The sequence below is a fragment of the Colletotrichum acutatum genome (assembly GCF_030867785.1).
Source record: "Colletotrichum acutatum strain CBS 112980 chromosome Unknown BDZ83scaffold_225, whole genome shotgun sequence".
Classification (NCBI taxonomy): Eukaryota; Fungi; Ascomycota; class Sordariomycetes; order Glomerellales; family Glomerellaceae; genus Colletotrichum; species Colletotrichum acutatum.
Genome location: NW_026849219.1, coordinates 1 through 25,776, shown reverse-complemented (window position 1 = coordinate 25,776; position 25,776 = coordinate 1). Strand labels below are relative to the sequence as shown.

General features: G+C 51.7%; 10 protein-coding genes across 10 annotated transcripts; 4 read left to right on the top strand and 6 right to left on the bottom strand.

The window, feature by feature from the left end:
• Positions 1-32: 32 nt before the first annotated feature.
• Positions 33-1,112, bottom strand: BDZ83DRAFT_593734 (1-aminocyclopropane-1-carboxylate deaminase; the record flags this gene model as incomplete). The annotated part of the gene is made up of 2 exons (XM_060506659.1): positions 33-758; positions 810-1,112. 2 exons carry the CDS (start codon positions 1,110-1,112, stop codon positions 33-35), a joined length of 1,029 nt encoding a protein of 342 aa, XP_060357842.1.
• A 233-nt stretch (positions 1,113-1,345) lies between these two features.
• On the top strand, positions 1,346-2,662 carry BDZ83DRAFT_191620 (uncharacterized protein). The gene is made up of 5 exons (XM_060501599.1): positions 1,346-1,364; positions 1,432-1,647; positions 1,688-1,731; positions 1,857-2,443; positions 2,498-2,662. Coding segments are annotated over exons 2-5 (654 nt in total). The 5' UTR covers positions 1,346-1,364; positions 1,432-1,645; the 3' UTR covers positions 2,519-2,662.
• A 570-nt stretch (positions 2,663-3,232) lies between these two features.
• Positions 3,233-3,918, bottom strand: BDZ83DRAFT_724723 (uncharacterized protein; the record flags this gene model as incomplete). The annotated part of the gene is made up of 2 exons (XM_060512690.1): positions 3,233-3,564; positions 3,630-3,918. The coding sequence occupies 2 exons, from the start codon at positions 3,916-3,918 to the stop codon at positions 3,233-3,235; spliced, it is 621 nt and encodes a 206-aa protein (XP_060357840.1).
• Positions 3,919-7,620: 3,702 nt separating this feature from the next.
• On the bottom strand, positions 7,621-9,263 carry BDZ83DRAFT_643554 (alcohol dehydrogenase). Its single transcript, XM_060509684.1, has one exon. The coding sequence runs from the start codon at positions 9,029-9,031 to the stop codon at positions 8,009-8,011; it is 1,023 nt and encodes a 340-aa protein (XP_060357839.1). The 5' UTR covers positions 9,032-9,263; the 3' UTR covers positions 7,621-8,008.
• Positions 9,264-10,440: 1,177 nt separating this feature from the next.
• On the top strand, positions 10,441-11,739 carry BDZ83DRAFT_191336 (uncharacterized protein). Its single transcript, XM_060501597.1, has 3 exons — positions 10,441-10,838; positions 10,898-11,200; positions 11,279-11,739. The coding sequence occupies exons 1-3, from the start codon at positions 10,636-10,638 to the stop codon at positions 11,601-11,603; spliced, it is 831 nt and encodes a 276-aa protein (XP_060357838.1). The 5' UTR covers positions 10,441-10,635; the 3' UTR covers positions 11,604-11,739.
• Positions 11,740-11,874: 135 nt separating this feature from the next.
• On the bottom strand, positions 11,875-13,374 carry BDZ83DRAFT_724722 (pyridoxal phosphate-dependent transferase; the record flags this gene model as incomplete). Its single annotated transcript, XM_060512689.1, has 2 exons — positions 11,875-13,132; positions 13,367-13,374. 2 exons carry the CDS (start codon positions 13,372-13,374, stop codon positions 11,875-11,877), a joined length of 1,266 nt encoding a protein of 421 aa, XP_060357837.1.
• A 775-nt stretch (positions 13,375-14,149) lies between these two features.
• BDZ83DRAFT_770201 (amino acid permease/ SLC12A domain-containing protein) lies at positions 14,150-16,188 on the top strand (the record flags this gene model as incomplete). Its single annotated transcript, XM_060515339.1, has 4 exons — positions 14,150-14,460; positions 14,531-14,681; positions 14,736-15,633; positions 15,702-16,188. 4 exons carry the CDS (start codon positions 14,150-14,152, stop codon positions 15,929-15,931), a joined length of 1,590 nt encoding a protein of 529 aa, XP_060357836.1. The 3' UTR covers positions 15,932-16,188.
• Positions 16,132-18,087, bottom strand: BDZ83DRAFT_758394 (major facilitator superfamily transporter; the record flags this gene model as incomplete). The annotated part of the gene is made up of 7 exons (XM_060515026.1): positions 16,132-16,430; positions 16,498-16,918; positions 16,977-17,218; positions 17,274-17,289; positions 17,356-17,481; positions 17,602-17,871; positions 17,932-18,087. 7 exons carry the CDS (start codon positions 18,085-18,087, stop codon positions 16,132-16,134), a joined length of 1,530 nt encoding a protein of 509 aa, XP_060357835.1.
• Positions 18,088-20,891: 2,804 nt separating this feature from the next.
• Positions 20,892-21,772, top strand: BDZ83DRAFT_191243 (uncharacterized protein). The gene is made up of 4 exons (XM_060501596.1): positions 20,892-21,378; positions 21,456-21,469; positions 21,537-21,643; positions 21,703-21,772. Exons 1-4 carry the CDS (start codon positions 21,172-21,174, stop codon positions 21,741-21,743), a joined length of 369 nt encoding a protein of 122 aa, XP_060357834.1. The 5' UTR covers positions 20,892-21,171; the 3' UTR covers positions 21,744-21,772.
• Positions 21,773-22,646: 874 nt separating this feature from the next.
• On the bottom strand, positions 22,647-24,209 carry BDZ83DRAFT_593738 (prolyl 4-hydroxylase; the record flags this gene model as incomplete). The annotated part of the gene is made up of 2 exons (XM_060506660.1): positions 22,647-23,845; positions 23,924-24,209. 2 exons carry the CDS (start codon positions 24,207-24,209, stop codon positions 22,647-22,649), a joined length of 1,485 nt encoding a protein of 494 aa, XP_060357833.1.
• Between the last annotated feature and the right edge of the window lie 1,567 nt (positions 24,210-25,776).

Genomic DNA, 25,776 nt, shown 5'->3' with positions numbered 1-25,776 from the left:
ACGTTCTGACAGCATTTGAAGAGCACGAAACATCACTGCATCAGTTTCGGGTACGCACTCAGAGCAGCTTGTCCACCAGTGTGCAAAAACAGCGTCGCCTTCCCATCAAACCCTCCCGCCTTGGCAGTGTGCAGCAGCCCAGTAAACGCCTTGCCAGTATAAACCGGATCAGTAAGGATCCCCTCCGTCCGAGCCAATGTCTTGATGCCCTCCGCCGTTCGCTCATCAAGGTGGCCGTACGAGCCCCCAAGGTACTCGTAATCGATCTCAAAGTCGTCTCTCGTGATCAACTTGGGATCCAGCCCAATCTTCTCTGCCGTGGTCCTCGCAATGTCCAGCACCAACTGTGCCACATCCTCCTCAGGCTTCCTCAGGATCGAGTACCCGACCAGTCGCTTCTGCGCACCATCACGGCCGACCTGCTGCGCGAGCTTGAAGCCGGTGACAAGACCGCCCAGAGTCGAGCCGGAGCCGACTGCGAGTACGATGTTCCCGATACTTATCTGATGCTTGTCTTCCCACTCGAGGAGCTCAAAGGCCCACCTTGCGTAGCCTAGGCCGCCGAAGGGGTGTGTGCTTGCGCCTGCGGGGATCAGGTAGGGCTTCTGCCCGCGGCTCTCGAGGGCGGCGACGACGTCTTCTTTGCTCGTGTTTGGCGGGAAGGTCTCGGCGCCGAGAATGGAGTTGAGCTGGATGTTGCCAGCGTACTTGTACTCTAGATCCTTTGATGAAACCGCAGTAACGGGGAAGAGAGCAACCTTTCTATCTGTCAGAGGATACTTGCGCTGTTTGAGGAGGCGCAAACTCACTTTCAACCCTAGCTTTGCCGCCGCCGCAGCGGTCTGGCGCATGTGGTTCGACTGTGTCCCGCCAGTCGTAACTATCGTATCCGCACCTTGATCGATCGCGTCCGCCAAAACGTACTCTAACTTTCGCACCTTGTTACCCCCGAAAGCTAGGCCAGAGTTGCAGTCATCGCGGGCGATATATATGGCCCCCTTCTTGGTCCCCTCCTGTTCAGGAAGTCGATGCAGCTGCTCAATATCTACCGGCCGGTCATAGGTCAACTGGAGATGAGGGATCTCGCTGAATGGATGTGGAAGATTGACCATGTTTCCTTGATCTCTAGTTCCATTCAAAGGATTTGGTTCGGAATTTGTCTGTTAGATCTTGGTGTTTTGGTTCGAGGCGCGAGAGTCGTGGCCTCAACTTGGGACTTTGGAAGAGGGGCCATTCCATGTCAGATGAGTGACCCCGCTCCAGCTAATTCCATGCAAGCCTATGACGTGCGATTTGGGATGAACGCTGTATGGTTTGTAAGCGCTGGTGGTTTTGAACTTGGCTTTTCACGATCAGATACTCTGGTACGTCGATGTATTCAATCCATGTTCATATGATGTCGAGTTGACACTGACACATCTGACTAAGTAGCGCCCGACACGTCAAATCTCAACTACATAACCTTGAATAGTGTCTTGTGAAAGCACACCCTTGTTTTCTAAGCAGAAGTATAGGAAATCCACTTATGGTCTATCACTATGGCTGGAAGTTACGACACCATTGTCTTTCCTGAAGACTCGGGGTTCAGACAAAGCGCAGGTTGTTCGGCGACCCCTCTGAGTTCGGCGCGCCCATTACTGATTAAATGTTCGTCTCCCGCAATCTTGACCAGCCTGACAGTCCGCAGGACGTCGAGTCAGACTTTCTTTCGGCCATCGAGGTATCGAATAGGTGAGTTGAGAAGCAGCCCACTCTACTGCTTGATGCCAAGCACCCTTCCCATCCTGCCTTCGACATCTTCGTTCCCCTACACGCGCGTGATACCTCTTCCGAAAAAACACAATCTCAACCAAGAGCCCAGGTACGGATTCCCGGAGACACAACAGCAACAATGAAGTGGACAATTATCTACTGGCTCCTACCTCTCGCCTGCGTGGCCCAAATCCCCGTTGACCCGCTCCCCTTCACACCCCTCAAACCCAATCCCACCCAGAAGGTGTTTCCCACCACGACCTGGTGCGCAACAGTAACGCCCACCGAGATCCCTGGTGTAAAGCCAAACGCAACCCTCTCATGTACGACATACGCCCCGGAACCGACAGTATTCGCTCGATTCAATCGCATCCCGAGGGCCCGAGGCCAAGCGCGATGCTGGTACGACAGCTACGTCGACAGGATCGAGATCGAAAAGCGCACGCTGAACACTCAGGCCGAGATTCTCAAGGGTGTCTACGAGTGCCAGGATAGGTGCCAGCAGCCGCTCTCGAACGGCAAAGAGTGCAAGTATGCCGTCTACGTCAAGGCAGGCCCTAGGTCTAAGGACCTTTGCTTGCTAGACAATCTGGTTTACGACCCGTATGCTGTTAATTACCGTGGCCCGTTTGATTCTTGGCTTTGCATTGGCAGCGAGAAGATGCTGCCCGAAATTGAGGATGCTCCGGATGTAAGTTCAGATAGTCTGCAGACGATCAAGAGTACCCGTGACTGACAATTTCAGACGAATGAGGGGGAGATATAGACTGTTTGGGCGTGGGAGTATCGATCAGTTCTGCATTAAAATTCGAAGCTTGGAAACATCAACGCCATCAAGACGAAATTCCGGGTACCGTCTGCGAATGAAGAATATACGACAAGGGTAAATACAGATGGACCTTACTGATATCAAATCCTTCCGACATGGCAACTCAATTCAACCGGTAGTCTAATCGACATGCACCGCGTTAAGCTATGGGCATTGCAAGTAATACCTCATAAGAATATCAGTTCACTGGGAGCATCCCAATCTATGCGAAGTACCTTATTCTTATGTGTAATTATGAGGGAATCAGAAATGATTATGCGTACACTTCATTAGCACTCAGTCCTTCTGTAAATCGATCTTTACACCCTGCCGAGTCAAAGTGGATCACAAGTCGAGCAAAAACAGATGAACGTCACGACAGCGAATCTGTGAGCCTTCACATATGCGATCCCAAATCAAGTTAATGATGCAGCTGGCGGGCTGAAAAGATTGCAGGGATCGATAATTCTATCCGATAAGCCTTCGAGATTATGTCCCATGAGAGGAATCAGACTCCTCGAAAGAACTAAGTAGTTGAAACGACAGTAAATGCTAAGGTATATGTGCCATAGCGCCTCAAAATGCAATCCAAATCCATAAACACAGATTTCATTCCCTGTTAGATGTTCGTAAAAGCTGAAGTATTCATCAAGAAACCCCTCATCCCCAAATTTACAAGAAGAAAGCGCCAACGGCGGCGGCGCCAATCAGACCGAGACCTTGAGGCGACACAATGCCCGCAGCGTTGGGGGTCTGGGTGGTTTGGCTGCCCGCCGTAGTCGGGGTGGTGCTGCTGCCGCCACTGTTGCTGCCGGATCCGGATGCGGAGGTCTGAGTCGGGGAAGAGGACCCGCCGCCGACGGCGCCGGGGGTGATGGTGGTGGTGAGCTGGGCCGACGCAGTGGGGCGGGCCGCTGAGACGGACGGGGTTGTAGATGCGTAGGATGCGGTGGAGGCGTAGGAGGTGCTGGCGAAGCCGCAGGTTCTCAGGATGTCGTTGATGTCTGGGTCGATATATGTCAGTACAAGAAGAGATTGAATGATGATGTGTTGTGGCTTATCTGCTTACCATCCAGGTCATCTCGGTCACGGACGTTCTGGTCCATGCAGCTTGCGCAGAGTGCGGCATACTGGGAGACGTTGATGCTGTTGTTTGTGCAGACGCACTGAGCCTCCAGACGGTCCTCGGTCAGGTCATCTCTGACCAGATCGTCATTCACCTCGCAGGCTTGGCCGAGGTCGTAGATGGGACGGCAGACGGCCTGGCACTGGGTGGGAATGTCATCGTTGTCGAGCTGGAGGTCGGCCTGGACGAAGGCGACGGCGGCAAGGGACAAGGCAACGCGGTTGAAGTGCATTTTGGTTGTTGTAATTGTTTTTTTGGGCGACCAAAGTCGATTTAGGGCTGAAACTAGTTGAAAAGTATGCTCAATGAGATGATGTTGTGATTGTTGATGGTATCGGAATGCTAATGCGAATCCAGGATGTAGAGCGGGATGATGCCGGATATATACTCATGTTTCGAACGACTCTCCTCCCAGGGGCGAGGATCCATGGATCAATAACTTAGAGTCGATCAACGGCAGAATAAACAGACTGACCACGTACGAAAAACATGACCGTGTCTCGGGCAGCGACCGCGCATCGTCACGCAGAGGCTTGGGTCTTGGTTGGTCCCTTGGCGCTGGCAGTTCTCCATCTCCGCAGCTTCCACTCAGATTGCAGCTATTCGAAAGTGGATTTCGATGAGGGAAGCCAAGAAGCCCCCTAGCTGCCCCAGCCTCAATTGGCGACTCAACATCCCGGGCATTATTCGACGGTAGTTTTTCATTGTGTGACCAGCCTGCTAAAGCCCACTGAACAAGTCTAAATTGAACACGCGCTAATTACCTAAAGTCGAGCTCTCGGCAAGTGCTGCTTGGGGGCCTTTCCGTGCTTGTTAGTTGTCAGATTGCTCCGTCAGAGCCCTATATCGTGTTTATTCTACTCCGCTGTCCCCGAATCCCCAGGAAAGCTTAATATGATACGACTAGGGCTCCTTGTGAGCAGGTGAACAGTCACAATTTGCCGACTCCAAGACGGATAAGTGTCGCGTGCTACAAGTGACAGCATAATAATTACGGACATGACCGCTTAGGCAAGGTCAATGCCGGCCGACAGCCGGGCGAGCAGCCAAGCATCCCCAAACAACTGAAGTGACGCTATAATAACGAACCAACAAAATGCCTGAGGTAAATGCGTATTACGGGTGCAAGACAATTGCGTTACTTCTGTGCCTCTCGTTAACAAATGGAATACAATTCGCCAAGGTGAGGAACATAGCTGTTTACGCGTGAGTTTTGCCTTCTCGACATCGAGCATGCGAAGCAAGATCCGTTACTAAACTTGGACATCTCGTCTCTTCCAGAAGCTGGCGGGCGTGGATCTTGCCAAGACCCAATACCCCGTCGATTAAACCTTTATATTTTGATTATCTGCTAATTCAATGTACTTCACTTACTTACAAAGAGGTAAAGTAATCGCTACAGGTAGCCGTACGTAAAAGTTTAGGATGAAAAAAATTCGCCGCCGGCACATCCCCGCCAAGCACAGCAGAGCCACGGCGACACGCACCAGCCCGCCTCTCAGGCTCGCGCAACCATAAAAAACACGCATTCCGACAAGCGTCCCGTAAGGGCGCCTTTCCGAATGGATCACCAACCTAACGCTATCCAAGGATCCCAAGAAAAGATCCGAAGATGAGCTGTCGTGTTTCACATCTCTACTTGGCGCATAGTGTCGGAGAGGGAGAGCCTTGAACGTAGTCAATCCAGTATTTCGATGTTTACGGTTCGTCCAGTCATGTTCTCAAAGCTTGAAGGGGGTGTTCCCTGCCAGCCGTACCAGCTTACCATTCAGTGCCCCCAAATGACGCTGGGCTGCGGATGATCGACACCACGTCCTGCCACTGGGATCAGCATCGGCGCAGGAATCTGACCATTGACGGATGCTTTCTTTCGCCGGGCTGATTGTTCGCTGATTCTTAGTCTCCGCCAGCCTTCGTCAACTCCACGCAACACTCAACGCTATCCCCAACTTTTCTCGCAACTACATAGGTAATTCTATTCGTAGGGAGACACGCGGAGCAGCATCGAAGCGGGGTGGCTCTGCTTTTGCCTAGAAAGGTTCCAAAGCTTCGCGGTGTCTCCATGTCCCGGCCAGCTGAGAGGAGGTGCGGGTACTGCGATGCTAAATTTAGGGCCTCTCGATGCGCTTGCATCTTGGCACTTTGTCAAAAGAAATTTCGACCAACAGTCAAAAGTCAACACAAGGCCCACTGGAAACTTTGAGGTCGAATAAGCTTCAAACTCTGGTTATGATCGAACGAACTTTTGGACTTCTAGACTTTTAATCCCAGGGAGAGAAAGCACGTTGGGCTATTCCGAACAATTGTCGTCGTTTGCTGATCTCTACGTGGGGTCCACGCAATATGCCAAGACATCACTGAAGCTTCGCCTCGCTAAAAAAAAAGGCGGGAGAGGGAGGAGTAAGTAAGTCAAGCTGGATACAAAAACCAAAATTGCGTAAAGCATCAATCTGGTATGACAGAAATAGACTCAGGGTGGGGACGTTCGGCTTGTACCTGTATAGAAGCCAGACCGCAATTTTGCGATCTTATTCGTCTGGATGAGCTGGTGATGAAGTTGTTCTGATGATCATTTAGGCGGGTTGACCGAGCCCGATTGTCTGAAAGCTGCGCGTCCAGTTCAACTTATCTTCCACCAATCCAGCGGAGTTTCAGCTCATCAAGGTTGAGAAGATCGATAGTGATCAACTGATCACCATACGCGTACGACGTCGAGGCTCTGTACAGTCTTGCAAGAAACAAGCTTAAGTGGTGAGAAAATGGCGAGCTACGTCTGACAGTATCTTGTTGCTTCACATACATGTACTTTATCCATAGAACCAATCAGATGATCTAAGGAATTCCATAGAATAGAAATATTAACATCGCCTTACTCGAAACGTGCTGAATAAACTAGGTTGGAGTTGCAAGTTGTCTCTCGGGTCAAGCCCGTCATCGCACCAGTCCAGCTAATACGTCATGAATACCCTGGGCAAAACCTAATTGACTTGGATTTCTGGAGAAAAAAACAGGCAGTTTTATCAACGTTGAATGGGTCCATCATTTGAAGTATCAAGTCAAATCGTCGAATACAAGCGGGTTTAAACTTGAATTGGCTGGAAGTTGCGGAATTGTGTTTGCAATGCCTTTTACCAACGCTAGGACACGGATCCATTCTTGGAGAAGATGCTGTGCAGTCGTTGTCGACATTGGCCCATCGTAAGCCATCCTATAAGCAGAACATCGTCTGAAAGCAGGTTTTTCTCGATGTCTACAGGCTTCCCCGAGGGAATGATTACATATACTTCTGGGGACTCTTGAAACCCGCGCTTCTTCATTGTGGTCTTACAATACAAGGCACATCATTCAAAGTCAATCTTCAGAAGTTTCTCTTTTCCGCCGCTTGGAAGTGGCACGACTTTTGCCTCGGTTAGACCTTTGCTCAGCCGGGAGGTAAGTGATACATCACGCCCATAGTTTTACTGCATTAGCTACTATCACCACTTGGTCAACAACGATGAGATCAATGATCGTTATCTGATAGGGTTCAAGCTTTCTGTTTGATCAAAACCAATCATAAGCACCGCAAAAAGACAAGTTGTTATTGTGGTAGTCTGTAAATGAGTCCACGTACGCAGGCAACAGAACGCCCGCCTTGATCACTAGAAGTTAGTAATTGGGCTCAAGACCGAACCTGATAAATCATGGTACCTAGAGGGTATAAGCGCATCTTGAAGGCCCTAAAGTTATAGCTCCTTCACGCTCAACTTATTCAAGCCACGTCTTGTTGCTATGGATATCTTTGACTTTGAGTTGCCAAGCTCAACAGGATTTGAGACTCCAAGACCAGTGCCCGGTCATGTCATGGGACGAGCAACTTGTCTATGTAGTACCATTTTTATAGATTTAATCAATATCATTAACCACTTTAACTCAATTGAAGTTTTGTGTAGGTACTCGAAGCATTGTATGGGGGATCTATAAGATAGTAGTATATCTGATAGATTGATTTTGCATGCCATTCAACGAAACGCCAAGTACTTGCTAAACCTGCAACTATGAACAAATATGTCGCTTCTCGTTTGTAAAGCATTGTAGTCGTAAAAAGTACTTTACAGTACTGTCGAGATCTGCCTATCTCAACTCTTTGGCCTAGAAACTTCAACCCGACCATGAAGCTTCCGGGCTGCTTGATTGTCTGGATTTGGTGGAGACTAGCGACACGGACTCTCCAGGTTGGCGGGACTGTAGATAAGCCGCGAGAAAGCTAATCTAACCACCTCTGTTGACTCTTCAGATCTGATAACTGAATCGTCTGTTTCTCATGGAATATCTCCCCGAGATCAGTCAAAAACCACGACAACTTTGTTCGCCTTGCCTGATTTGGCCAATTCTAACGCGTCTATCGCCTGGTCAAACGGGATCTGATCGCTGACGATCTGCGCGTACTTGTCCCAGTTGTCGACGATGTCATCTGTGACCTCGAAAATCTCTGTCGGATATCCCACACTGAAAACAATCGTCAATTCCGTCGAGATCAACTGTGCAAAGTTTAATTCCGTCGGCTTTCTGTGGACTCCTACCACACCAAACGTGGCGCCTCGCCTCGCCATCTTGCACACCTGCGCAGGGACCGGCGGGGCGCCCGCCGCGTCCAAAAAGATATCGGTACCAGGACGAGTGCCTCGATTTTGTGCCGTCGCTCCGTCTCCTTGCAACTCGACCAACTTTGCCGCCAAATCTTCAGCTTCAGCTGAGTTGACGACAGCATCGGCACCGACTTTGAGAGCTTTTTCGAGCCTCGCGTTGACCACGTCCACGACGACAATGTGGCTCGCCCCCTTTCTACGATAGCCCAAGACCGCGCCCAGACCGATGGGCCCCGCGCCAAAAACCACAACCTTGCAGCCCGGTTTCGGGCTCGTCCTGTTTACCGCGTGCAGGGCGACCGCCATGGGCTCGTTTAGTGCCGCAATGTGCCAGGGTATGCTCTTCGGAATCTTCTTCAGGTGCTTCCGTGGTTCGTAGTTGTAGATGACGACGTATTCGCACAGCGCACCCTGCGCACCGCCCGAGCCCAAAAGGCCGTCTTGAAAAACCATCGTGTCTACCACGACATGGTCGCCGACTTCAACGTCTGGTGATTCAATGTCCTTTCCGATTTCTGCAACTTCTCCTGCTGGCTCGTGGCCGAGGGGCGTACAGCCCTGGTAGGGTGGGATACCGCCGTGATCGGTGTACAGGCTGTCGGAGCCGCAGATACCGCAGGCTTTGATTTTGAGGAGAACGTCTTTAGGGCCAGCTTCGGGCTTCGGGCGGTCGACCCACGACACAACACCGGGCGCCGTGATTTCAACACGCCTCATGACGGGCTCAGGCTGGAACTGAACAAAGAGAATGTAAAAGGATGGTCGCTGGAAAACAGAATCACGTATGAAGGAGAGTTGTAGCAGAAGGCCATCCTCCTGTGCGAAATACGAGTCCTGCCCATGGTCTCTTATATTGTATTTCCTCTTCGGTTTCAATTGAATTCATCGTTTGGAAAGCGAGACCGATACCGAGACATCGTGAAGACACAAATGAGAGGTAGCTGAGTGCGAAAGGGGGGGTATTGCGACGAAGGTTGACATTGCTCCCCGAAACTAGCCCCTCTTTACCATTTTGCTGGGGCCCCCTAGTTTAGTTCTTGATGCCGCGAACCTTACTTTGGAGTTCGGTAAGTGGTTCAGTGCGACACATACTCCCATTGGCGACCCAAGGTAGTGACTAAGCGCTATCAGGAGGACTACTACCACTGTTAGCCTTCGGGTTTAGGTTATGCTGCGGAGTACTCCGCCAGTACCTTAGTTCCAGGACTCATCGTCGGAAGAAGAAATGACCGTGATAAGGGCATCATGCCATCAGAGCCTGCCAAGAGAATCTCGTGAGACTCTGAACCTCGATGACGAGAGACAATATGAAGACGAGTACTGACATTAGCTATAGATGCAAGAGATGCCAATACCGAAAGGCATCTTGAACCCTCGCATCTTGGGCAGTCGTAACTTCACTGACTCGGCGTTTCGCGCTCATAGTTAAAATGCTCACGCACGGAGCCATGCCAAAACTGCGCAAGTGCTCAACAGACTTGCGAGTATCGAGAGGTCGACCGTAAACGGCGGCCCGCGACGCACGAATATGTTGTCAGCTTAGAGACCAGAGTCGCATGGCTGGAATCGTTCATTGGCAAGCTCCAAGCCGCGCCAAGCCCGGAGCGGGACAGCCTGCTAAAGACCGTCTCCTTCGGGGATCACCTCTCAACCCCGGAACCAGCTTCAGTAGTGAACGTGAGCGAAGAGACAAATCTCGTGCCGAATCGAGGCAGCAGTGAGAATCTCCAGGTCGACCTTAAGGGTTCGCTCATATACCATGGTGCGACGAGTATCTATCGCGCCCATCTCGGTATGCCAGCACGGGGCAACGTCTCACCCTCACGCGAGCTTTCTGCAAACTATGTCGTCGGCCCCGACTCAAATTTTGAGCATGTGGCGGAGCATTTCGGGATCAACTTACACGACGAGCTGGTTGATGACGCATTGATGCAGTTCTTCAAATGGCAGTACCCGCACTTCATGTTCATTTACCGAGAAGCCTTCTTGAGGGACCACTTTGTTGACCGGGTTCACGGCAAGTATTGGTCATCGGCTTTGCTCCTGTCTATCTGTGCCCTGGGTACACTCATGTCACCAGAGAAGCGCCACCGAGATGCGAGTGAGCAGTTCTTCTCCGCTGCTGAGAGCATACTCATTGTCTCCGGCTTCACGAAACCTTCCATCGTTACTGTACAGGGCTTCCTCTGCCTGGCATTTTACGAGATTGGAAGAGGAAATCTCTCAAAGGGATGGGGCTTCTCGGGTAAGTCCTTGCTGATGACGCCCAGTTCGTTGATACGTGATGTTGAATATGGGTGCGTTTAGGAATCGCGTTTCGCATGGCACAAGACATGGGTTTTCAAAGGGACCCGAAACATTGGGTATCCCACGATGCGTCACTAGCTACGGAGGAAGACTTGGAGATCCGCAGACGCATCTTTTGGGGATGCTACACTTCCGATAAATTGATCAGTCTGATCCTTGGTCGATCAGTCTATCTGTTTTATGATGACGCAGAAGTTGAAACCACCAACAGGCTTCCGTAAGTTCAAGATGTACCCATCGGAAATTCTACCTCACCATGTATTGACAACCGATCAGAGACTTTCCAGAGATGAAGCCTTGGCTCCCTGCCGGGTTTTCAGATTATGACGGAGGCTTTGGCGCTGTCAACCCCCTCATCCCATGTTTCAAGGAGCAGATCCGGCTTTCCAAGGTTATCGAGAAGATGCTCTCAAAGTTGTTCTCTACCAAGAGCAGTCTGGAGGGCATCGGTCGCCAGTCGTGTATTGATAGCCTCAATTTTGAGCTGTGCAGCTGGTATGAAGCATTGCCAGACTGTGCGAAATGGAACAGATGGGAACCACCAAGCACCCTGCTGATCCCAAGCGTGGCAGCACTTCAGTTAGTTCGATTCCCTTTCCACTCCCCCTTCTGCCGATTTATCGTGAAAGATGGTGCTGAAATCCTGTTCCCCGTCAGTCTGCTCTTTCATAGCGTCCGCATTGCGCTAAACTTCGAGCAAGCGGTGTCTCATAACGTCGCAGCTCTGAAGGACAACGCCCGCAAGGACTGCTTGTCGTCTGCGGAAGACATTGCACACATCGTGCGGAAATACCGCAGCCAGTACGGGCTTGGGCATAGCCCTCTGATGATGATCTACGGAGTCATGCAAGCGGTGAGGGCGCTGTCGTTATTCGGCACGCCGGAAGAAGCTCAGTACTTGTTGCATGTTTTGGACGAATGTTCATCTGCCTGGACGTTGGCCCACCAGGCGAGAGATAGATTGACACGAGGTAAGATGTGAGATGCTGTTGCAGCTTTTCACCATCCACTTTATTTATGTGGAGAAAAAGAATACGGTCTAAAGCCATGCCAGACCTCAGGAAATAGTCCTCTACAATTTGAGCATTTCGGTCGAGGGGCAGAAGACTGCACTGACTGCCTTTCAAGTCTCAAGACCATTGGCAAGGGGCTTTGACGATTCTAGACATAACGAATTCGAGTGAGTTTCAACAGTATGGAGTGTCATCATTCTATTACGAGCCATGAACTACATCCTCTATCTCTGAAATCCCTCAGGGCAAAGGAAGGCCCGCCTCTAATCCTGCCTTTAGGACGCCAGCAAGCTTCTCGACATCTGAGGTGTTGTTGTAGAAACCAAAAGAAACTCTGATGCCCAGACGATAGGGCGTAACAAGAACACCACTCTCCTTCAAGAGATCCATCCATCTCGGGTCGTGCAAATCCAAAATGTACAAATGAGGCGCGTGATCCTTGCGGGCCAAAGGGCCGACTACTCTCACTCCAAGACTACGGCACTTTTCTCTCAACACATCGCCAAGTCGGTAGAGGTGCTCCTGCACACGCCCGGGGCCCATGGAATCCAGATAAACCGTCAAAAACGCCTTTGCAGCCGCGGCGCTGATCAAGCTCAAGTTCAGATGCTCATACCGGCGAGCCGAGGGGTGATATACCACCTCTTCTGAAGGAACCAACAGATCGGCTCGCACATTGCTGACGGCCCCGTAGCCGACGATGGGCGGAGTAGGGTCAGTCTCGGCGATGAACTCAGGATTGACGTAGAGCACTGCGAAGCCCGTCGGGCAGTTCAATCCCTTGTGCAGACTAAAGGCCGCTGCAGAAACCCCCAGAGCTTGGACGTCCACTTCTGCGAAGCCGACCTGCTGTGTGAGGTCTGCGAGGACGTGAATGCCGCGTGGTCTGTATGTTGCGCAGATGTCGGCCACGTCGTTCCACTGGCCGCTGTGAAACATGATGGAGCTGAGGCCAATGGCCCTGGTGCGCTCATCGACATAGGGTGCAAAGGTTGCGGCGTTAGCTGCAGTGACATGCCCGGTCTCTTCCGCGATGGAGATGGTCGGCACCTGTCGGATCTCGAGACCGGCTTTGTGCAAGGCCATCCATCCGTAGACGTGGTTTGGGTGCTCTGTGTCTAGGACGACGACGTTGTCACCGGGCTCGAACTTCAGGCTTCGTATGAAGCATCCTAGTGCCTCCGTTGTGTCACGGGTGAAAGCTAGAGAGCTTGGGTCGGCGTTGATGTAGCGGCCGACTAGAGCACGAGTCTTTTGGACGGCATTTTGCCATTGGGGCTTTGGATGAGGGTTGTAGAGGGCATCGGAGGTGAACTTGGCGATGGCACCGTGGATGATCAGGTTTGAGGGGGGTTGGTAGGAGGCATTGAGGTAGGTGAGGCTCTTGTCGGCCAGAAGAGGGACTAGAGACCGGAAGGTGGAGAAGTCGGCTTCCGAGGGAGGTTGAGGGGATGATTTGATCGAGGTTGAGACATCGTCCACATGTTCTTGAACAGCACTAGGCGACATGATGAGTCTGAGTGGGTTATATAGGGGAAGAGATAAGTTTGATGAGATCGAGGTACAGAGATAGACTCGGCTCTCCGTCCTGACCCTGCCAGCTTTTATCGTCTCTTCATGTTCCTATATCGGCGCCAACATCCAGAGTTATTTTTCGGCGATTCGTCGATGACCCGATATGACTCCATGGAACTAGACGCGTATGAGAATATTGACGTATCAATGGTAACGCCAGCTCATGGAGGTGGAAGTCCGTCTTTAGTACCTGGCGAATGATCAGGATCTTGGAGCGCCAAGTGAGCGGGGCAATCCTGACAGTATATTCCGCCGAGCCGTAAGTTCAGCCCCGAAACTTCTCTTTCCTGGAAAAATAGACTATGACCAGCGTTGAATATGTCATCTTTGTGACCTATGTATTGAGCCGATGTCGAATCATCTGATGTCGTTACAGGGTCACCCCAAGGATCCACGATCGTCAATTTGACAGCGCGGACTTTGACCTCCATTTGCGGGTCGCGGGTTGATAAGAGGCCCCTTTCCCCGCATGTTGGTGCAATCTCGCTCCACACCAACGACCTTAGTCTGTAAATTATTATCGAGACATTGTATTAGTCCTTATCGGTTCCCCAGGTTCCAGATTAGACAACTCTGGACAATCCGTACGGGAAACGACTTCCATACTCTTCTTGACCTTGACCATCGCTACGCCGAGAAGATGTATTGCGAGATAAGTCCGGAAAGGGATTGCATCTAGTCTCTTTCCTTATCTCACTGGCACGCAAGCTATAAAGAACTGTAGCCCGGCGACGAAAACCGACTATTGGGTATCATTGTCGTTCATGAACATCTTTCCAACTGCTTCAACTGCTTATAATTGAGAAGTCGCAACGCTTGATACGTCGGATCCTTGCGGTTAGATTGCACGCCTTATTATACAATGAGCGGCGACAGTCTAAGCAGCAAATATGGCAAAACCGCCGACGATGTCGTCGGCACAGGAGCAGAGCCCTCTGACATGGAGCCGTCTACCTCCAACGTCGAGGGGACTTCCACAGAGACGACAGGCGAACAACAACAACTCAAACGGGAGTTCAAGGAACGCCACGTCTCCATGATCGCTGTCGCCGGCGCTATCGGAACCGGGCTCATCATCGGCTCGGGCACGGGTCTCGTCAGGGGCGGTCCCGCGAGCCTACTGATCGCGTATACCCTCATCGGCGCGGTCGTCTTCTTCATCATGACGGCCGTGGGGGAGATGGCGACAGTGCTGCCTTCGGACAAGGGGTTTGCGGGATACGCTACACGTTTTGTTGATCCGGCTTTGGGGTAAGACTAGGACCATACTGCTAACATGAACTTCTGTTCTTGAACGGGGTGACTTACACGTGGAAAACAGGTATGCCACGGGGTGGAACTATTTCTTGAAATACGCTATCGTCCTCCCCAACAATCTCACGGCAGCCGGCATCATCATACAATATTGGAGACCAGACCTCAACGTCGCCATTTTCGTGACAACTTTCACCATAGCCATTATTGCTGTCAATGTGAATCAAACAACCAGGCAACAATTATCGATTCGTATGCTAACAAACCACCAGATCTTACACGTCTCCTTCTTCGGCGAAGCAGAATTCTGGATGTCCGCCGTAAAGCTCCTCGTCATCGTTACCCTCATCCTAACCTGCTTCGTAATCTCCATGGGCGGACAACCTTCCCACGAAACAATCGGCTTCGAATACTGGCACAACCCTGGCGCCTTCGGCTCCTACCTCGTCGAGGGACCAACAGGCCGCTTCCTCGGCTTCTGGGCTGCAACAGTCCAGGCCTGCTTCGCTTACACCGGCACCGAAGTCGTTGGAGTCGCCTTTGGTGAGGCGCCGAACCCGCGCCGGACGATCCGCAAGGCCGTACGCCAGACGCTATGGCGCATCGTCTTCTTTTACGTCTTGGGCGCGCTGGTGCTGGGGATGTCGGTGCCGTATACCAATGACATGCTTATCGGCGGGACGAAGAAGAGTACCGGGGCCGCGGCGAGTCCGTTTGTTGTTGCGGTGCAAATCGCCAAGATCCCGGTATTTCCGCACGTCGTCAACGGCTGCCTGCTTGTCTTTGTCCTGAGCGCTGCCAACTCGGATATCTATATCGGGTCTCGTACGCTCTTTGGCCTGGCGCGGGATGGTCAGGCGCCGGGGTTGTTTATGCGGACGTCTGGAAAGGGGGTGCCGCTTTACGGGGTCGCGGCTACGAGTGTGTTTGCGGCGCTTGCTTACATGAACGCCGCAAAGAGTTCCTCCCAAGTATTTGGGTATCTCGTCAGTCTGGTCACGGTGTTTGGCACCCTCAACTGGGTGAGTGTCTTGACCAGTTACATCTGCTTCACTAGAGGCATGAAAACGCAGGGTATCCCGAGGAGCTTGATGCCGTATCGTGGGCCGTTGCAGCCGTATGGCTCATACTTTGCTCTCATTGTGACCATACTGGTTGTCCTTTTCAATGGTAAGTCTACGTCATCCTAATTGCTTACATGAAGGCTACTTGGGCGATCTTTCTGACACCCATAACAGGTTACAATGCCTTCATCCCAAAGTTCACTGTGTCTACTTTCATGACCTCGTACATTGGCGTTGCCATCTATCTTGTCAACATTTTGAGCTACAAAATCTATGCCAAGACACGGCGGGTAGAGCTTCACGCGATGGATCTCGTTACAAACAGGCTGGAAGATGACGGGAGCAAGTATCCTAGTACACTGGAGAAGGCCGCTTCCTGGGCAGCAGAGAAGTTCAGGCGATAGGATTGACATTATTCAATAGATATTATGGACAGGTTTAATTCGCAAGTGGTATCATCGCGGCTCTTCAGATCTTGTCCCATCCCACATATCTCTACATACACTCATCACAGAAATATCAACACTCGCCAGCCATCGTGTAATGGCAAGTTTCACATGTAACTCTCTTGGTTGACAGCAATGGAGTTCAAGTTCGAGTGCCTCTAAGCCGTCACCTTCTCGCCCTTGGTAGTCTCAGCCAGACCCTCGGCAGGAATCTCAGCATCGGTGTTCTCGAAGCTCTCGCCCCTCTTCATGCCGAGCTGGCGGGTATCGTAGCCGTTTGCTTCCAAGTAAGCGCGGTAGCGCGCATCCTCGAGCGCAATCGTGTCCTGGCCGATGTGAGGCAGGCAGAAGATCGCAAGGGCGGCGGACAGGACGCAAAGCGAAGAAGATACCCAGAAGGGGTACTGAGCGGAGGCGACGGCGTTGTCACCACCGGCTGCTTGGATGTACGGGAAGACTAAGTTGAACATGTTAGCCTGAGAGTCTCTCATGAGTTTTACTTTCATCAGCCATCTGAAACCTACCCCATGTACCGACGAAAGCGCCAATCTTGCCAATAGCCGCGGCGACACCGTAGTACTTGCCACGAATGCCCGTCGCGCAAGTCTTTGCAGCAAGCAGGCCGATGTTGTTACCGGGGCCGAACTCGCCGAGCGCTAAGAAGATGCCATAAACGACGACAAAGCCACCAACCATGCCGGGCTGCGACAGGTTGAAGTAGTCGCCGGCCATGATGAAGCCGACGACAGCCTGCAGGAAGACGCCGAGGGCGAGAGCGTAGCGCGGACCAAGCCAGTCGGAGGCCGGGGCACCAAGCATAGTGCCGGGGATGTAGAACAGGTTGATGACGGTGTTCCAGCCGAATACGGTGGTGAGCGGGGCCGTCTCTCCGTACAAGTTGCTCAAGATTGTTGAGGAGTAGATTCCGAACGAGTAGGCGGAGAACTGATGTCGGACATTAGTGTAGTTCATCCACAAAGAGTACCGCTTCAGCGTGACTTACATCATAGATGAACCAGATCAAGCTGACGACGAAAAGGCGCCATCCGTAGAACTTGAGTGAGAGAAGGTAGGGCGTCTTTGCGTAGCGCATGGAGTTCTTGGTCGACGCTTCGGGCTCCTTGACGAAGAGACGGAGGGCGAAGAGGAACATGGGGAATACGACACCGATGCCCAAGCTGGTACGCCAGATGGTGCTGTAGTGACCATTGTGGCAAGCGGCTGCGACAACGTATGGCACAAATGCTATGCTCTAGTGTCAGTATCGAAGACACAAAGATCAAAAGGCTGAAGAACAAACCGCCAATAACGAAACCCTAGTTCACAATGTTAGCAAACATGCAATTGACAGTAAGACAGTAAGAAGATGGCGAGATACATACCCAATCAATCATGGTGTTCGTGAACATGATGAACCACAAGTTTCTCGAGCCCGACTTTAGCTCGCCGGTGGACTCTGCTGCGCCGACGCTACCCGCGGGGTACTCTCCTCCAATGCCGATGCCGACCTAAAAGTCATCGCGATGACGTTAACAATTGGGCTTCCTTTCGAGCGCGTGCGCTTTTCCCAAGCACTTTGAGCCGAATTTGGCAACGAAGCAAGAAGCGCCAGGCTGGTTCAGACCTACAAAGAATCGCCATGCGGCCAGGATGTTGAACATGCCAATATCGTCACCCTTGTAATAGGATCCGGCGGCGAGCGCAGTGAAGACGAGTAGGATGACGGTCGAAACGAGCAGCGAGTTGGTTCGCGACCAGTGGTCAGCCAGCCAGCCGAATGCGAGCTGTCCAACGACGGTGCCGGCAAATGCGATGTCGCCGACGTACTTCTTGGCGTTGGAGTTCTTGTAGAGGTCGCCGTACTGCAGCGCGAGGATCGTGGTGACGGATCCGATGACCTATGTCCCGCGTCAATAATCGTTTCTACAAGATGGCATGCAGAATGCGGTTGCGCTCACGTTATTGATGTAGCCGTCGGAGAAAAGACCGGCGCCGCAGGCAATGACGGGCACAATGGCCTTCCGGAACGGTTGGCGGGGCGCATCGTCGACGGCGACGGCCTCTTGCGCCGTTGCCTCGGACTCTGCCGACTTCTTTCTTCGGAAGTTGAGCATTGTTGCGGCTCTTTTTCTCGTGTAAGTGATCAAAGCTGCGCTCAGCGTGTCGAAGGGAGAAAGACCCTTACGACACTGCGACACTGCGACACTGCGACAGAACGAAGCGAACAATCGAAAAGATGACGGCACAGACAAGATTGTGTGTGTGCGTGAGGGGGGATAAGTGAGCGGTTGTGCGAAGCGGCGCGCAAAGGTTAAAAAGAATAGGCGCGACGAGTCAAGAAGCGCAAGGGGAAATCAACATGGTATTTATTCGGACGATCACAAGCCCGTCGGGCCAGCCACAGCACAATCTGCCAACCAGAGGGGCCTCTCTTCTCTCATGTTGCTTCAATTACGGTGTCTCTTCTACCCCCCCACTTACCACACGCCCTCGGAAGCAGCTCTGCTGTTGGTTGCTTTCCTTCTGTGGTGAGTAAGTGTTTGTGACAGACAAAAAAGAGCGAGATAAACCTTGGGAATGCCTCGGGTGTCCCGTCCCACCCTACCTTGTTCCCCGGCGGACGGGACCCGGGTTCACCCAATAATGGGCAGCCAGCCCCGATGCAACATAATCGAAAGGATTCTATGGGTCCCTCTCCCCTCTCTCACGAGTCACCTACGGCTCCCAGAGCGATTCTTTGAAGGCAGGCGAGTGGTCTGTTGGTTGTCTTTCGAGGGAGAACGAACCCACACCGGATAACAGTTGCGGGCAAATACCGGGTTGTATGCTGATAAGACACGGTTATGCGGCAAGAGGGGGAGGAGTTTGGCGATTCCCTACGGAGCACATACACCCATTGGGTCTTTTCGGCCTGGGCATGGGCAACACACCGGACGCCGCTCACCTGGGGGAGCACGGGGATGAATTCTGAAGCACCAAAGCACGGGGAGAGAGAAGTGGAGAGAGTGTGTGAGAACCCGATGTTACCCAGCCGCTAGGCGACCTGTTGGTTCGTGCAGAGCTGCAGTAGTTCATGTGCTTTCTCGACTCGTCTCCCGCTTTCCACAGGTTGATGAACAGGTGGCACAGATGACGCTGCGATGAGAAGAAGCACCGCAAGCCAGAGAGAGATGGTGGTCGCGTGTCTTATTTCCCACAATAGACAGCTGTGATTCGATAAGAAAAAGATGCATCGCTAAGCTTTTTCCAAGCGGTCTAGCGCTTCTCGGCAGCCCTAGGAGGCTCACTTCACTTGGCGCTCTCCCGCCTGCTGCCAAGGCTTTTCCCATGCGACCTTGTTGTTGCTGCTGAGCTTAGGTACTTTGGAGAAATTGTTAGTGCAGTTATGGTCTGCCTCCAGCACTGTTTGCCGACACATGAAAACCTATGAGCGAATACGTTGACAACTTTTAACACGTGCTGCATCTTTCCAAGTGCTAGCAACCCAGACTAAGCTGACTGTTTCGCAAAACATACGACGTGAACTCATAGTTCGCACAAAAATAGCCGAAGAAGTGGACAGTCAATCCGAGATTGCAACGACTCAAGACTACCTTCGATTCATTGGGCCTTGGACAGCAGATCGGTCGCCGAACTGCCGTCATTCGAGGGAAACTGTACCAAATTACGCGGCTCAAGCATCTGCATGAGAGCACGTGGTCGGGTTACTCCGTACAGACATTTTTGTTCAATTCACAAGCACTAGGGTGTATCATAGTAAATTCTCTGCGTGTCGCCGTTGGGCGGCCTTTTTCGCTGCGGCCAATCCAAGGCCGTGTTGCCCACCACGTGCATGCGGCGCCGATGTGCCGTCCTTGCCGGCCCGCACCGGCTTTCGGTCTTGTGGCGGCTGGAGGACCCCCTTCTGCCTCCCGGGACCCGACATTCCCGGCGTGAAGGCGTCACCAAGGTCATTGTTGGTTAGTGTTTGATTTTCTGGGGCCGCAGATTCGAAAAAAGAAAAAAGAAAAAAAATGTGTCGAGGTTTGCTTGATAACTGGAATTCGTTCAACGCAATCATTGATAGACAGAATTGACATAAATTGTTGGCACGATGTGTCGGTCTTGGGTTGACTCATTCGCTGTTTCCGTTGTGGTCGCTGAACGAGTGATGGTATTGCACGTCCGGCATTTCGCCAGGGGCTTCCAAGCCCAGTACAAGATGGCATCTAGTGTATGGAAGAGAGCAAAGGACGGCGGTCGAATATATATACTCGGCGAGAGCGAGCGCCATGTGAGAAAGCACGTAACAGAATGGCAGCTTTGTCTGTGCTGAATATGCCAGCTGTACTGCTCGCATTCGGTTTCAGATAGTTACTTCGTACGGAGTAATCCGTTCATTCATAGCACTAAAAGATAATTAGATTAACAGGGTCAGTCGCCTCTAGAGTTGTCGATCAATGCCAAATACCATGTGGCCTAAATATTTGGGGTCTAAATAAGCTTCAGAAATACCATCCGGTTCAATCTCATCACGGCAACTTTTCGGCGAGCTAGATGGTTCCCTCCGGCGCACTCATATACGCCCGCTCTGTACGCGGATGCACGGATATACCACCAGGTCTGCCTTAGTATTTATCGTCTACATAACTGTCGCAAGAACGACGCCGTTAATCGAGGGCAGCAATCAACGCTTGATATACTACAACAATAATCTGCAGCGCCGTTCTGGTAAGAACTTCAGTAGAATATGAAGGAATACGTGAACTTTCTTGACGCAAAGACGCCTCGAGGGATCACCACTCTCTGGATTGCGAGATGATATCAACAGATGCAACTGGCCCTGGGATTCAAAGAACGATGTTGTATTGTATTTGTTTGACCATCACTCATAACACAAATTTGCGACTATTTTGTGAGTAAATGAATGACCATGGTTTCAAGTTAAGATTGAGGAAATAGAGTTTTCGTCAATTGACTACCATGACTCGATTACTTGGTTCTTGACATTAGTGTCACAAAGCTTCGACACCGAATACTCGTATTCCGCAATGGTCCAGTTGGTCTGATCACCGCCAGTTTTCATGTCATATAAGTAAGATCTGATGCACCTATCTCATTGTTAAGAGACTGAAGATAACATTCACATCCTAATTACTCTTCGTCGTCTTTCACTTCTTGAACATCACTCATTTACATTACCTCAACACTCATTCATCATGCATGCGTCTACTGTCCTCGCCATCCTTACAGCCTCTGCTGTTCAACTCGTCGCCGCGAGTGGTTTCGCGTCGACATGCAGCGACATGACCTACTCGGGCACCACGTTCAACGCGAAGTGCAAGAACAACTTTGTTGATCCCTACTTCGAGGACGCCCCCATCGACTTGTCAAAGTGCCTTGCCAACATCGGGGGCAAGGTTGTCGTATGTCTACTCCTCCTTGCATACTAGGTCCTCAGAAAATTCAGAGTTCGATTGACTAACTCCTCAACCATGCATAGTGCCGTCCTAAGAGGTAAAGTCTTTTTTAAAAGATCAGGATAATTGAGTAATCACCCCTATACTGACATATCTCTCACCAGCCCATCCTTCAAGTTTTGTGACTGCGGTCTCGGCAGTGACAAGAAGATTTTGAACTGCCGTTGCACCGACTCTACTGGAGCTAAGCAGCCTTCTTCTTTGAACCTTGGTACGTACATGCATTGTGTCATAATCAGCTAGATACCTTCGAAACTTACACTTCTGTAGATACCTGCTTGACCAACAACGACGGAAACTTGTCTTGCTAAAGCCTCGTGCCGGCTACAGCTGAATTTGGTTCGAATTCACAAAGTGATGGAGAAACTCTCAAGGCCCAGGAGACTGGGAGCTGATCGAGTAAGCGGGATATGTGTTCGGTGGATTGCTTAAGACCTCGACTAAGTATCTAATCGAAGTGTATCTATAGACAAGCCTTAGTATCTTCAAATCCCGTCTCTTGGCCATGTGCATCCTTTGCGCCTGTCCTCTGTACCCGGCCGCGTCCATACCAGACCGCGACCAGGCTGGCCCTAAGCGTAGAAGTCAGGCCGATCTAAGTGTCTGATCTTATGCCCTTTGACCATCACCTCTTTAACGCCTGCTCGTCGGACTGTCTGCGGGGAAGAGCGATTAGGACAGGCTGTTGCCGTGTCTAGCGGTTGTCGAGGCCTTGCCAATCTCCCGGCTAGCTCAGAGGCTGAGGTTGAACAGGCTGTCTGCAATAGCCCAGGCAGTGAACGTGGCCCTGCATCCTGGTTCTGGGTCTACCAGACGTGACAGCTGTGCGGCATCGGGAAGCTCCTAGCTAGGCACTTGGCAACAATGCCAGAAGGCATCTCCAGGTTTCTGCTTGTTGATGCGAAAGTGGAAGCTCAACTTCGATGCCGCTGATATGGTGCACGCCAGCCCCACAGACGCCCTTGAGCCAGCCATACGGAGTTGAGTAGCATCCTGGTTGGACTCACGGTACTTTAAGTACTAATGTCACAGCGGCTTAGTAGAGAATCGTAGTCAATTCACCACGAGACATAGGCTCAAGCCCACGACCGACTTTTGGTATTGATTTGATCGCAAAGTCTCAGACTTGCTCAAAATATGTCGGTCGAGAGCCCACATCCGAACTTCCAAATGCCATGTGAAATCAGCTATCATTCGGATGGATGTGTACTTGATCATGCCTCCTCCGTTGGCTTAACGTCGTACTCGACTTCCGTCCTAATCACGTACTTGGCGCCCTTTCTCACACCAGTACCCTCGTGAAGAGGTGCACCCTTTGCATCTCCATGCGGGAAGACGGCGACTCCGCCCATGACCGGTCGCACCGGGTACGCATTCAGCGTGCCTTCCCGCGCCGCTGGAAGGAAGTAAGTCGTTTCGCCACCCTCAAATTCGTCGTTCAAGTAGATGAGGAACGTGAACAGGGAGCTCTGCTTCTTGTCTTCGGGCGATGCATCGTAGACATATGTGTCGTCTGGCAGAATACCAGAAGGCGGCCAGGCACCGTCGATATGCGCGCGGTACTCAGCTCCGGGGACGTAGCGGTATACGCGGAACCGTCGGTTAAGGCCGCGTACCATTCGTCCGTCGACCGACTGGGGAACGAAGGACGAAACTCTAGACCAAAGCGCATCGTGGAAGGTTGTATCAACGACCCAGTAGAAGTTGTGAGCGAGAATGCTAATGTCTCCATCCTCGCGAAGAGGGGCATCGGGGAGGAAGCTGACGGTCTCGCCGGCGGTTATGATTGCTTTGCATTCATCTACGGAGAGAACATCTTTTAGGAGGCTGAGCCCTGGCACGACAGGGTGTGCGTGTGCTGTTACTTGTGGCCGTTCGTCGACAAGGGGTATCGTGTTCGGCGCGGTTGTGTAAAGGAGTGCGTCGTGGTGGTTGGGCGGCTTCCGCAGCGGGCCGGGGGTTCGTTCAATGACGCGAAGAGACGCTGCCAAATTCGCCGGCGCTGATTCAAAAATTGTCTTGTCAAGTACAGAGTCGTATACCTGAAGGGATGGCGTGGTGGGACGAAGATCCCAGGTGTCCTGCAGGGCGATTCCAGGTGTAGAAGAGAGTGGCAAAGGCATGGCCTTGGGATTGCTGTCTGAGTGGCCACAAGCTCGCAAGACGGCATCAAGAACTAAGAGTCGCTGCTTGTCCCTTTCGGTTCTCTGCATGGTAACACCGTCTCCCTCTCCTTCAGGCAATGTGGATAGGCCGCTAATGACGTCTAGGTCGCGCACCCAGCGACACAGTGCTCCTAGCTTCGGCTCCTGGCCGCGGATTCTCATTTCAGATAGCAGTATTCTGGCATCATCGTATTTCTCGTCGGTGAGGGCGCCGGTAATTCGTGCTGTAAGTCCAAGATTTGTGCCGGCTGAAGCAACCAATTGTCAGTTCCTGGCAGATAGCAACGTCGTATAATATGGGGTCTACACACGGGCATTGTTGACACCACTGGCGCAATTCTGACGGAACTCATAAACGGCAACGCGGAGATCTCGGCATTGCTTCGATTTGATAAGATTCGGGTATTTGGCGAGGGTGTTCAAGGTGTCAATGGCGATGTCGAGTTCCTCATCCGATATTACCGTCTGGAGGCTCTTGGGCTCGAGGTTTGAGGCGGTATTGTCGTCGCTGTCAGGTGGCGTGGCTGTCGTCGCTGCGGTCTTGGGAGCTTTTCGCGGAAGCTCATCCTGGGCGTTCTGTTTGCGCTTCTTCGCGGCCTTCGATTTCGCCATTGTTGCGATGTTTCAATCGTGATAGAGGCGTTGGTAGTTGGAGGAAGAAGTCGGAGGAGAGTGGCGTTCAGTGGGCTGAGATTTTGGACCAAGCTTCGAAAGTTCCAATGTACCACCAGTCCAAGGGTCTTGCCCCGCCGAGGGGTTCAGCCAATCGCTATGTTTCGGCCTGAGGCATCCATTCCGAATCCCGCTGTGGGGCCGTCCTGTGTCCGGGGCGGATCGGATGGGTCCGGGGTACCCTTGGCTAGGCCTGCTCTCCCCCGCTTCATTATTCATTGTGCTCAGTTCGAGGTGGCACAACAGTGTGGACTGCTCCGTACTCCGTACAACGACCACGGCTAAAAATTTTGTCTTTGCTAACCATTGTCTCGCTGTGTTGTGATTGCAGACTGTCAAATTGTCACTTCCGTCATTGATTTTTCTTGATTTGTAGCCAAGGCATAACCTATAGAGGAGTCCTGGTCACTACAATGAAGACCCTAAATGCTTGAGAAGAAGCCGGAAGATCAGGGTTTCTGTAGCTTTTATGAGGATTGCTTCATGCAGCGAAGTAAGCTAAAGTGACTATAAAGGTCAGCTTTCAAAAGCTTGTGTCTGATTCGTATTCACATCGGCGGCTGAGAGCCGAAAAGGATCCAATATGAGCAGTCATTTGGTGGGACAGAATTCGCAATTTGCTGCTGCACACCAAGCGGAGTGTGTTCAATTGACATTATCCTCAAGGCGCTGTGACCTGCAAGACCAAAGCCGATGCGGAACATGCGGGTGCTAACCATCTCGAAATCCGACGCGGAATTAGCACCGTCTGAACACCAGCAGTCACTGCTCTAAATCTGTCCAAAAAAAAAAAAAAAAGAAAAACGTCATGGGGTGAACTGTCAAGGAGCTTGCAGATGCATAGAATGCGGACCCGCTATGCTCATACGAGGGATGAAGCGATGCACATGCATAACAGGCCGAATCGAGAGGTCCACAAAGCAAGTTGCAACGTCTGGCTGCGTGTGTTACGCAAGGCACATTCGTACGAAATCTGACATGAACAAACCCTGGAGGCGGAGCGGAGCGGTCTTAAAAGAACTCTGTGAGCCGACTGGACTAACGAATAGCGGCAAGGTTTCTATGTCCACGGACCGCGACGGGCCCCGGAGAATAGACCTAAATTTCTAGCGATTTTGATAGCTGTTCTATGCTTCTTAGGTGTTTACCATTGCCCGCTCGAGGTCTGAGTAGAGAATCTGAGTTCCCTAGTCAGAGCCTAAGGGTAGCATAGCCGTCGATCACGAAGCTTCCCCAGATGCCACTTCACACCCTCACACAACAGTGCAAGCACCAATCAGCGAAAGTCAGTTGATGGTTGACGTAAATCGTACACAAGGAATAATACCGCGGACATTGGCGGACATTCGTGGAGTTGATTACACATTCGCCCTGTCATTCCCGCACCAGACCCGAGCGCCAAGGAGTATTCCGTATAGCAACAGAGGCAAACAAGCCTCCAACTGCCGAATCCTGGACGGGTAGCAAGTGCCGGGATCTAGATCACGAGTGGGGGCAACGTACACCG